At 40.2% G+C, this 12,481-nt stretch overlaps 1 protein-coding gene across 1 annotated transcript; it reads right to left on the minus strand.

Annotated features, from left to right (window-relative positions):
* Positions 1-5,069: 5,069 nt before the first annotated feature.
* On the minus strand, positions 5,070-11,292 carry LOC309720507 (carbonyl reductase [NADPH] 1-like). Its single transcript, XM_082557514.1, has 7 exons — positions 11,192-11,292; positions 8,646-8,760; positions 7,873-8,042; positions 6,278-6,385; positions 5,709-5,917; positions 5,549-5,602; positions 5,070-5,449 (listed from the first exon to the last, which is right to left on the minus strand). Exons 2-7 carry the CDS (start codon positions 8,756-8,758, stop codon positions 5,276-5,278), a joined length of 828 nt encoding a protein of 275 aa, XP_082413640.1. The 5' UTR covers positions 8,759-8,760; positions 11,192-11,292; the 3' UTR covers positions 5,070-5,275.
* Positions 11,293-12,481: the final 1,189 nt, after the last annotated feature.

The following is a 12,481-nucleotide window of genomic DNA, read 5'->3' on the forward strand; positions in this document are numbered from 1 at the left end:
GGTTCAGAGACTCTAAGGGACTCTCCGTGTGCGAGGGAAAAGGCTGAAAATGGCCCGAGACAAAGTAGAAAATAGTTCTGAAGTAAAACGAATCAATCGTGGAAATACTTTTGGGAAAACAAGAGCCTGGGTCCTCCAGACTAAAAAATGTAAAAAGGCTTGTTTTCATCCTGCTGTTAAAAAGTCTGCATTTCTGATTGGACAGAGGTGCATTAATGCCAGTGGCACTGACAGCTTGCACATCTGGAAAGGCATCACCAGTGCCAGCAACACTGAAAGGTATAGTTGGGTCTTAGAGTAAAATATGCTCCCATTTGGATCTTTTTCAGGGAAGACCTTGAATATTTCAGCAGGACAATGCTAAACTGCAGGCAGCAGCTATTATAACAGCATGGCTCTGAACTGGCCTGCCTGTACTCCAGACCTGTGATCATTTGAAAATATTTGACACATCATGAAAAATACAACAAAGAAGAACAAGGACTGTTGGGCAGCTAGAATCCTCTGTCTGACAAGAATGGGACAGAAATTAAGAAAGCACCTTAAACATGTGGTTATCCTAACTGGGCTTTCATTAAATTGGTGAAGATGTACAGGAAAGAACCTTAGACAGCAGCCGGGGGAAACAAAATCTCCTACATGGCAGACTGAGAAACCTAACGTCCCTGTGCACCTCGGGCAAAAACTCGTTCATCCCAAGGACAAAACACCCAAACACAAACTAAAGACCAACATGTATGTTATGCAGTGCAGTGATGAGTGCTTGGAGCGTTTACCCAGGAAAAACCAATCAGCCCACAACACAAGAGAGCCACCTCAACAGCTGGGAATCCACTGCGAATGACCGACGTTGAACAGAGGTTGAGGTTTATGACACCAGTTATCAGCCATCTACAATGCAGTCTTGAGATCCCTTCCCGGGTGTTTAAACGCCCACTCTCAATAGTTCACACAATGATGGCGATATCTTACACTGGTTTCACACTCACGTGATCAATACTGGGTCAATGACAATCAGGGGTTAAAAACCTGGGACTCTCTGGGTTGTTTTCGAACTGAAGAAGCTTTTTGGATGAGAGGAAACATCTTCACAAACCAAAAAGAAACTCGCTTGCCTTCTCTTCAGCTCTCGAGTCTACAAATTGTGTTTCGGCTTTGAGGGAATTCCCGGCAGCAGGATCAATGAAGAAATTATAACGCTTGTGCAGCACTTACAACCAATGACGATCATTATGATTATCAAAGTGAGCGTGTGATGGGGCTTCCATTGGCAGGCAGCAGGGATTAGAGGATTATTTCTCTCCCCTGTCTTTGGCCATCTCTCTATCGTTCTCGCTCCCTGGATTAGGTTTTATCTACAAAGTAATCGGGGCTTTTCTCTTGTCTGACAGGACTACAACTCCCACACTTTTACACACACAGACACACAGATACACACAGAGATTACATCGACACTGCACAGTCTACTGCGATATTGACTCAGAGACTTAAACCAGGCAGAAAGGGATGCGATAAAGCAGAAAAATCTGGATTTCCACAGGAATTATTTTGTATGAAATCTCTTCTTATCTCCGCACAAACAATATGAAACCACCTGAATGAGATTTCCTTCTCTGACGTTCTTTGCATTTGGTATAAACAAACACTCTGAGCAGTGAGATTTCATTCCAGGAGTGGTGAAAGATACCAAAATCCAAAGGTAAATATTGTATATATTCAACACCTATTGTAGAGAGCTGTTGTAGTAACAAAATACAGCTCAGACAACGAACCGGGGCTGGTACTGAGTGATCTTTTTGTTTTTCCTCCGGAAATTTTGAGCTGGCATATAAATTATTAATGGGCGCAGGATCATAGCTGTAAAGGACACCAAGGTCCTTTTTTGCATTACTTAAGGGAATTAGTGGGGCGGCGGGCGGTTTGCATACACAGTAGATATTACATCTATCTGTTATTTTAAGACAGCATGAAATGTTTTCAGGCTAAAGAAATCTTAAACTTTGGCCATTTATGGAGGATATATGGAAACATGAAATGTAATGTATGTTTTTATGTAAGACAAACAGCATTTTGAAACACCTACTGTATCCAGCAATGAAAACTATTAAAAAACAATAAAATAAGTTAAAATAAAATAACTTGTGCATTTGGGTAATTTCTGGTTAAAAAAGATATTGATATTGCCATATTGAATTTTAATATGTGTCATTTCTGCAACATTTAAATATTTGTGTAATTTATTGCTTAAGAATGTATTATTATTATTTATTTTGGGGGCACAGTGATGATTTAGAGGTCTTAAAAACTAAAAAGTCATGCATTAAAAATGATACACTTGGCCTCACTTTGCAGTCCTTTGAAAACTGGCGTTATATTTAATAATATCTGCGGTGAGGCAGTTGTTTTACATGCAGTCGGACATGTTAAAAGAGAACATCAGCATTACTGTGAAGCTTGTTTCACAGACTGAATATAACGTGAAGGGAGAAGAAGACCTCAGGCTCGGCTTTCTGTGTGCTTTGCTTTTCCAGCTGCGCAGCTACATCAGCCCCAATAAACATGTCAACACTGTGAATGTTGCTTCAGGGAGTCATTTATTGTTGCCTTTGTGTGCATGTTGTTGTGTCTCCGAACATAAATGTACTCATGAATTAGAATTACAAGGCTACATTTGACTTGACCTTTACTGCGCATATATCTGTGTTGTTGCTTTGGAGCCTATCTGATTTGCTCTTGTTCACATTTAGTATCGCACTTAATACTCATCGTTTTGAATATAAAGCGTTGGTAATAATAAATGTGCAGTATCACCAGCAGGTGTCGTGACATCTCCATGAAGCTGCGCTTTTATTTTGCTCTCAGACTTTTGGCAGCAAATTCAGACCACACCACCCTTTTCCTACCAGAAGTCTTTAAACACCAACATTAGACTAAGGCGCTTGAAACAGCCAATTTAGAGTTTCCTGTGGGCGCAGTGATTTACTGAAATGCGTGTAACAGACCCACGACAGGACACGTCCACACATTCATGCTTTCCAGCATTCTTTATTATTACGGTTGCCGTTTTCACACACAGGCTGCAGCTTCCACACTCCCCCACACACACACATCAACAACAATAACTGCAGCAGAACCCAGCACAGACCTTAAGCCGACCGGCGAGGCGTGATTGCGCATGCCGCTCAGGTGCGTCCGCCTCCCCTGCAGCGGCACTGCAGACCACGCCCCTACACAATGTACAAAAAGAGATGGAAAGACTGTTGGATGACGCATATTGATGATTATTTAAACCCCAAATTTCATTTTCCCTTGTTTGACGTTCTGTTCTTGTGTGATTTGGCATCTCCAGACTTTCTTTTCTGTTTCCAGAACGGCCAGCCATCCCACTGAATCCTTTTCTGATGATTATTCAGTAAAGAGTGGATGGATCAACTGATGGGGCAGCTGCATCTCTCTGGTCCCGTGCCAGGTCTTTGCTGGATGTTTTCTTATTTCTTAAGGACTTTTAGAAATTGTTCATTTCTTTAGTCCTGCAATGTTGGACAAGGACGCACACTGTGCTGAGATTTTTTGAGTTTTCAGTTAATACCATGTTGGGAATCACCTTTTGCACAGAACTGTTCAAATAACCATGTTGTTAAAATTTTAAGCCTCTGGTTTTACATTTAAAATGTTCTGTTTTCTAAATGTTGGCAGAAATGAATATAGTGGCACGGTGACACAAAGGCAAACTACAATTTTTAGTGTCTGAGCTGTTTTGAATTTTAGTGCTGAGTTACAGGAGGCAACAAGCAGTTTGGTGAGTTAAAGCATGAAACAGACCAGTGCCTTTCAAATGCTTAAACACCAGAACTGAAGCTAATAATAAAGAACTGGAAAGAACCCTTCAAATGGAATATCAGAAATGGGGGAAATAACTTGCAGAGCTGAAAACAAAGAGTATTAAAGGGCCATGACTTAAATGTATTATTTATGAGAAATTTATTTCCCATAGCTGCAGATCCTGGGAAAAGATGAAAAAAAGTTTTTTGTTTTTAGTTTAATGTTAAATTTACTCCCCCTGTCTCATTTTGTCTGCTCTCTCCAGCTGACCTGTGCATATATTGTCTCTGTTTACACCTGCTGATTGTTGGTCCTCGTAACTATGTGAACCCCGAGCTCTGTAACTTCCTGCTTCGAGTTTCCCTTTAAATGCATAACACCTGTTTATTCCAGCATTTTGGTCCATAATAATCAGCTCATGCTGCCATCTTATGACATTTTGCTGTGAATTATTTACTTTTATTGGCAGTTGTTGTTTTTAGTTGCCATTTCCAGTGTCCAAAAATAAAAGTCATTATCCTTATCAGAGGCTGATAACTCCTTTAGCTGGAGATGAGGTTGTGGAAATTGCTTTGTGTTTACTTTTCGCTGATTATCTGATTGTCATATCCCAGAATGCCACTGCAGCAAGAGCCAGAGCGCTCTGTTCCAAGTTCATTATATAAGCTCCAATATTATATCCATTCATTTTCTTCTGCTTATTCAATTCAGGGTTGTCGGGAGACTGGAGCCTATCCCAGCTGTCGTCGTGTGAGAGGTGGGGTACATCCAGGACGGGCTGCCAGTCTGACCTCACAGCAACATGATATTTACATCATAATCTGTATCTGCATGCTGCTTGTATGGTTGGCTTTCTGGTTCAAGAGATGATGGAAGAGCAGGAAAAAAATGGCTTCCTTTCCTCTCCACCATCAAGTTTTCTTAAGTTTTTATGCTTTATAATGGCACAAATGTACCTGAATAACAAAATCATTTTCATCCTCAGCTAACAATAAATGTCATTATTTTTAACTGAAGACAAGTCTTCGGTTTTATGTGCATTTCTTCTATATCATTGTAATAAATTTAATGTTTCTATTCTGCTCATAACCAGTTAATGCACAAACCCTGTGCTGCAGAAAACTGTCTATTAGTTCTTCGGGAGATTCATATTTCATACACAAAGCACATTTACTTTCCTCCATGTAAAAAAATGATCAAACATTCATACTGCCACAGGCAAAGTGTTGTATCAAAAACATTAGCCCTTACACATACACAAGTTTAATTACTGTATATGTTATAATCCAGCAGATGCACACTGACAGACTCAAACTGTTAAAAATGCATCGTTTTGAAAAAAGGGCATCTTCAGGTTGCTGTATTAATGTGTCTGGGTTATTCAGGTTCATCTATTCTAAATATGGATCTTCGACATGTCGTTTGGGTGGAAACGCTGACAATCACACACTCATCACCATGGCTGAACTTGCTTGTCAGACACAAATTTTCCGTGAGGCTCTGTGGCTCCGGGTGGCAGCAGGGCCAGGTACACTGGAGTGACAGCACCCTCCTCTGGTGACTTGGGGGCTTTATCACCAGCCATGTCGGTGCGCACCCATCCTGGACAGCAGGCGTTCAGCAAGATCTGTTAAAAGAATAAAAGACACAGAAAATAAAAAGGAAACAAAGCAGAAACTAGGAGATAATGTTGTTGGCAACGTTAAAGATTTTAAATATTAGTTACCCCATCATTTGGTCTCTGCTTGGAAACTTGACGAGCAAGAATCATGGACAGGGCCTGAAAACACACACGTTCATAATCATAATCAAAGAAGTACGCCAATTAAGATTTAGAGCAGGTTCTTTACATGTTGATATGAACTTCATTTTCACATCAGCCGTACCGTCACCCCGACTTTAGATGTTCCATATGCTGAATCGGGCCAGCCGCCTTCTTTGTGTTTGCCTTTCTTGGCTTCGCTGACAAATTGCTGCATCAGTGCCACCAGCTCGTCCTCTGTGAGGTCCTCACTGCGGAAACGCTGCTGGAGCTCCGAGCTGCACTTGTTCAACGTAAGTGCACTGACAAAGCTGGAAACATTCACCACACGACCTGAAACACACACAGGGTAACAAACTCTTCATGTGCATCTCTCACAGCAAACTCATCATCTTCCAGGAAAGATTACATGCGAGTTGGCTGTAGTGTGTCTGTATGTTTACTTATTGTCGTGCTTTGTTTTCCGCAAATTGTGATCACACATCCTGAGGGCAAAAAAAAGATATCGCTTTCCAATTATAGATAAAATGTTCAAGATGAGCCAACAGAGAACATTTTAGAACATCCACAGTCATTAATATAGTCTGAATCAAAGCCAAACTTGCTCCTCTAATCAAACGCTGACCAAAGCTGTTTATTCAAGCAGCAGCGACGGGCACGACCGGCAGATTGGATCCAGCCTCGTGTTCGTACCTCCAGCTTTAACGATCGGCAGGAAGTGAGTCAACATGTCTCTGGTGGCAAAGAAGTTTGTGTTGAGGGTCACCTCGGCCTGGACATCAAATGGAGTTTTGTCTGCCACTGAAAAAAAAAGTTCACATGTTGTCACCTCCTTATTCATCACAGCCTTAATAATTTATAGATCTTTTTATTTAATTAAAAAGAGGATTTTTAATCAAATAAATTGTATTTGATTAAAAATCCTCTTTTTGTTCAGAGCTACAGGACAATTTTCAGAATGTTTACGTTATCTGACTCTTCTTCATCACGGTGGATGTTAGGGGCGAATATCTGATGGTTTTCAGGAAGACTACAACACATTCATTCACTTACATATGCACCATAGCATTTCTTATATTATTGTATAGCTGTAGTCACACATACACAGCAACCCTGAACTTTTAAAGACATGGATGATGGAAGTGCATGTGACAATGAAAGTGCAGCCCTGAGGGCTAAAAACTGAAGCTAATGCGGAGGTGTAAAAACCTGCATCTCCTCTGATGGCCGCTGGTGGTTTCTTCTAAAAGCAAGTCAGTCCCCACAGACTCCCACATTAAAATGCTCAACCTATTTTCCCTTCAGCCCAGCTGGGGGAATATGTGGCGTAGCTACTTTAAGTGACAGATCTGCTAGCTTCAGCTTGGCTTCACCTCAGCTAACTGGACTCCCTGAAGTGGGCCCCTTGAATATGTTTGTGGTGTTGGTGCCCTTTAGACCCATACAGGCTACAGTCACAGCCTGCTAACTTTAGCTGCTAACTTAAAACGTCACTCTTTGCTCCATATACGGTGAGTGTGATGAGCTACAAGCACAGCCAAACGGCTTTCTGATCATTTATGCAATGAAAAGGCCTAAAAGTGGGGGAAAGGAAATGTAGCACAGGAGGACAAATGGTTCTTGTTTATGGATACTTTAATATTTTTCAAATATTGACAAAGAATCAATTGAATAATAAATTAGTTTTAGCTTTTCAGGTCTCTAGTACAAAATCTGTGTGTGTCCATTTGACTTTACAGCCACCGACCGTCCTGCCTCCTGTGCCCACTTTGATTAGGATCCTTTCCAAAATGGACAAAAGGACAACTTTGGTTAATCTTGACTGCTGAAGTGTAAACTGTTTTAAATTCTAGATAAAGATTGATGCTCCAGCAGCATCAATCTTAGCAGTATTTTTCCAGTGTGTCTAAACAGAAGCCACAGCAGTATTAACATCCTGGCTTTCGATAGTGGGCAGGGTTGCATGCTTGAAGACCCCAGGGCCTCAGCTCTACATAGCATACCAGGTTAGTCAAAGGCAAGGAGCTAGACAAATGGTTGTGCAAGAGGCCAACAACCTCCTCACATAAACAACCTTCTGTTATAGAAACTGGGAGGAAAAAAAAAAATCATCACACAACCTACTTTCTTATTCTAGATCGGTCGCAGCAAGTTGCAGCTTTATGTTTCACATGGGATAAAAAGAAATAGTGGTGGTGTCAGTAGTACTAGACGTTGTAATTGAACTTCCTGTGTATGAGGCTGTAGTGCACAATACAGTTAAAATCAATGTATATATCTAATTCTACCTTTGAATGCTATCCCAGCATTATTGATGAGAATGTCCACTCCGCCGTACTTCCCTTTAAAGTAAGCAGCAGCAGTTTTAATGCTGTCCAAGTCATTGATGTCTAGCTGGTGAAACATGGCCTTCAGCCCCTCAGAGGACAGAACCTTCACTGCGTCCTCACCACGCCCGCTGCAACACACACAAAGCGTTACTGTCTGCCTCGGAAAACCATGCTGGTTTATTGTTTCTCACTCAGCCTCCTAGTGTGGACAACAGCATCTGTGTGTGCTCTTTGCTCTTCTTGCTGTCTTAAAATAACTGCAATATGTAATCAAATCTGCTCCTAGATGCAATTACTTTACAAACTAACGTAAAAAATCTAAACTCATATATATCAAAAACAAATACCAACATGTGACCAGCAGATGTCGCCAATCTGCACTGAATTCAAAACTGTTAAACAGAAGGAGTCACTGTGATTCAGCACTTTTAATCTTTTCATCTTAATACCTACAATTGTTTTGTAATTTAGAGATAAATATTTGTTTTTAATTAGTTGTTTTCTGCAGATTTAAATTAATAATGATGTAACTTTATGTTTTCAAGGGGTAGAGGTTTTTTCATTGCCTTTTTTTAGGATTTTTAAGTGTTTGAAAAGGTTAGAGGCAAACATCAAATACATGGAAATAAACCAAAAATATCCTTACAGCAATAAAGTAAAACAGATGATTTTGCAGTAAAATCAGGTGCAAACATGAGTGTGGTTCAGGTGTTACCAGCTGTGGTGCTTACACATCTCTAGCAGTGAGGTAAACGTCTCCTTCAAACTGCTTGCAGAGAGCTCGGACGATGGCCAGGCCGATGCCCTTGTTACTACCTGTTACCACAGCAACCCTGGTTGACATGTCTGTTCACAAAGAGAGCAACATGTGAAGTAACATCTTAAACACACAAAGTATTAAACTCATCAATAGCTGACAAATAAACTCTATGAAAGGCCAGGGACGTCCACTCCTTCCAAATAACTGCTGAGTCACCTCAGCTAACACTAGGTAGGGCTAATGCAATAAAAGTACTCTTAAAGGATTTGCTAAGCTGCTTATAGAAACACATTTTTATTCCAGTTTAATAATACATATAAGTGTGGTTTACAGCTGTAGAACCAGCCCAACAGCAACAGTTTCAAACTAAAGCAATCATTTAAAGCATAGGTGTCAAACTCTGGCCCGCGTGCCAAATTTGGCCCGCAGCCTAATTACATTTGGCCCGCGAAGCCATACCAAATTACTATTAGAGCTGGCCTACTGGTATTATACAGCTAATATATATGTTGTTTAGTATTAAGCTTTGCTTGTTCCATATTCAGTTTTTCAGCAAAACGTGTTTGAGTCCATAAGAAAAGATTCATTCTTATATCTGGAGGAATAAATATATTTCAATAAATATTAATGTTAGCCCGCGACTTTGTCCCAGTTTTGAATTTTGGCCCACTGTGTATTTGAGTTTGACACCCCTGATTTAAAGAGTCACTGTAACGACTGTTACGACCTACAGGTGTGACACAAACTTCTGGCTAAATAAATTCCAATAATCCTGCATAAATATCATTCTAACAGGTTTTTAAGCAACCACACTCAGGCTGTCAGTACTTAAAGTCTTTGACTTTAGCTTTCAGAGATGACCTGCAGGATCTAGTTATATAAAGCTGGCTAACTCATACAAACATTAGTAGAAGGCCAAACTATGGACAAATTTGTAGTCTGAAAGCTCCAAACACATCTGGGCCACTTCTGACACTCACAGTCACACAGACGCCTGGACACAAGTGTTTGGTGTGTCAAGTTCTTTATTTCTTCAATACTAAAACATAACACAGAGGACATGTACATGTGTGTACACTGAACAGTTCTGGATGGGAAATGAATAATACAAATCAATACAGCTTCGATAAAACCTTTGAAGTATGTGATATTCAGAGGAAAATTAACCAGCCAGAGATTTGTCATATTTCATATAAGATCCATATTCTTCGTACTTTGTTTAATGTACCTGTCCTCATAGACACACCTTCCTGTTTCTGTCTCTCTCTGTCTTCCTCAATGCAGGAACTCCAGCAACACTTAAGGGAAGATGAACAACTTTAATAATTGACCAACGCGTTTCGGCTTGTGGCTTTCATCAGGGTCATGAAGTTGGTCAATTATTAAAGTTGTTCATCTTCCCTTAAGTGTTGCTGGAGTTCCTGCATTGTGAATTCTTTCATCCTCTCCATGCACCTTGGAAGTAGGTGAAGGTGTGCCAGAATTTTTTACTGTGCTTTCTCTCTGTCTGCCTGACAGTCTCCTCCTGGTAGTAACACTTCTCTCCCACTATCTGTATCACTGGTTCACAGTGCCGCTCCCAGGCGAGTGTTGATACAATAATTAATGTGCAAATAGCGTTATGGGATCACACACATCAAAACACAGCCAAAGAATCCATCCAGCGGCGCACACACACACACACATACATACATACATACATACATACATACACACATACATATATATTTGCTAGGATCTAATGTTTAGGAGATAATAAATAGATAATTCGATAATAAAGTCCAGCCTATGTCTACGCCTGCAAAAGTAGATAAAACATTTGCATTTCTTTTTAGGGTTTTTCCATGTTGTTCTGACTTTTTCCTGTTTTGGGACATAGTTTCCTTTTTTCTTTTTATGTTACTAAAAACATTTACATTATTCATCCTGTTATTAGTACTTTCTCAAATCCGGAGAGACAGAGCATCCCAGACTGAAATGCATAACACCAGATGATCTATCACACACGCAGACACACACAGTCATGCATCCATGACTGATCTAACCCATTCTGGGGTTTTGACGTTGTTACAAAAAATAAAGGTTTTCTTCTGCATTTTGTCACTGTGTAAAGACACTTGGTACAACATTAGGGGGCTTCTAGATGGACCACACACACATAGACACGAACGCACAATGATTATGTTTCAACAAAGTGGAAGCAAATTGCCATTAAAACCTAAAAGACCTCTCGTGTATTTTAATTAATTGCTCAGGCCACCTCACCTTTTTCATTCTAACACCACCCGACGGTCTGACATTAGAGCCACTCTGTCCTGCTATAACAACGGATTTTAACCGGGCAAGTTCTGCAAAATAACGACTTTTGTAACGTGATGAACTAACGTGGTGTGATATTAAAACAGGAAAAGTTTGTTGCCTAATTATCAAAACGACAAACTTTTAAATGGGGACTGGTTCTTCGCCCACACGGAAAAAAAACGCAGTTATATTAATCAGGCTGCAGACGTTTCTTACCTGCGGCTGAAGCTGTCGTCCTGACTGAAGATTACCACAGGAGTGAAGCGCTCGCAGAGGGACAAAGGAGGAGGGAGCACTGCGCAGTAATACCGCGCCTACACGGAAGACCCAGGTAACAGAGCCAGGTACATTTTTAATGCAAGATCAAGTTTAATCAGTTTTTAAAAAAAATATTCAAGAAATCAGAGTTTGAGTAATTCCTTATGAAGACCTTTGATTTGGAATTAAATTTGAAAAAATCTATTTCCTCCTCCATCTCTGAAATGTTTTGCATGGACAGTTAAGTAAACAAAACCAGTTCTTTTATTGATTCCAGTTATTCAGTTATTTCTGCTTTCACTGACACGTGTTAGCAGTGTAAACTCAACTAATTGACATTGTTTGTCCTTTAAACAAGACGCTTTAGATGGGGTAGCAATGTGGCTTTGAGGCAGCTCTTTTTATTTTTAATTAACAGTAATTTAGCGAGTTTATTAAATGTTTTGAATGGTTCCTGCTTTACTAAATGGGAATCAGAATGAAAGCTGTTTCATGTAGATGTTAACAAAAGGATGTTCTCTTAAGATTCAGCAGTTTGTGTTTTGTGATCTTCAACCAACCAGGGGCAGAGTTTTAAGGGAACCACTGATAGAAAAACATGGGAATAAATCTAAACTTTGTCATTGCAGGACGTTATACATGCAGTGAAACCTGCTGTTTCTCTGTCATGCAGATTTTTGTTTTGTGGTGCTACAATCTGATAAGTCACCAACTGTTCAGACATGCTGTCAATGGGTGTGTGTGTGTGTGTGCGCGCGCGCACGTGTTTGTGTGAATCTAAAATAAAGTTTATAGGGTATCAGGTCACACAGTGGAAGCTCTATTAAGTGAAAATAACTTCAAAGAATTATTTGCTCCACCTCACCTGCGTGCATGCGTCTGCACCTTAGCAGGAAATGAAAATGAAAGTGGTGTCTAGTTCCCATCGTCAGCTGCACATATCAAAAGGTCACACGAGTTGAACGTGCAAAGAGTCAGGGCACAGCACATCATCAAATTTTCATTCCACTGCTTTAAGCTAGCCCGTATTAATGACTGCATTGTCCTTAAAAACATACATCGCTGATATGCTGCACAATGCTTAGGCCTGTCGCTGCTGCCTCACCCATTTCTCTAATCATTTCACTTTTAAACATTCTTTCAAGTGAGTCCCACGCAGCACAAAAGCAAGTTGTACAGGTTATGTGGAGGGGTGTGGAAGTTTAAACTAACGTATCTTTCTGTTAATCGGATGCATTTATAAAGATG

Source organism: Aulonocara stuartgranti (assembly GCF_965226115.1).
Source record: "Aulonocara stuartgranti genome assembly, chromosome: 13".
Lineage (NCBI taxonomy): Eukaryota > Metazoa > Chordata > Actinopteri > Cichliformes > Cichlidae > Aulonocara > Aulonocara stuartgranti.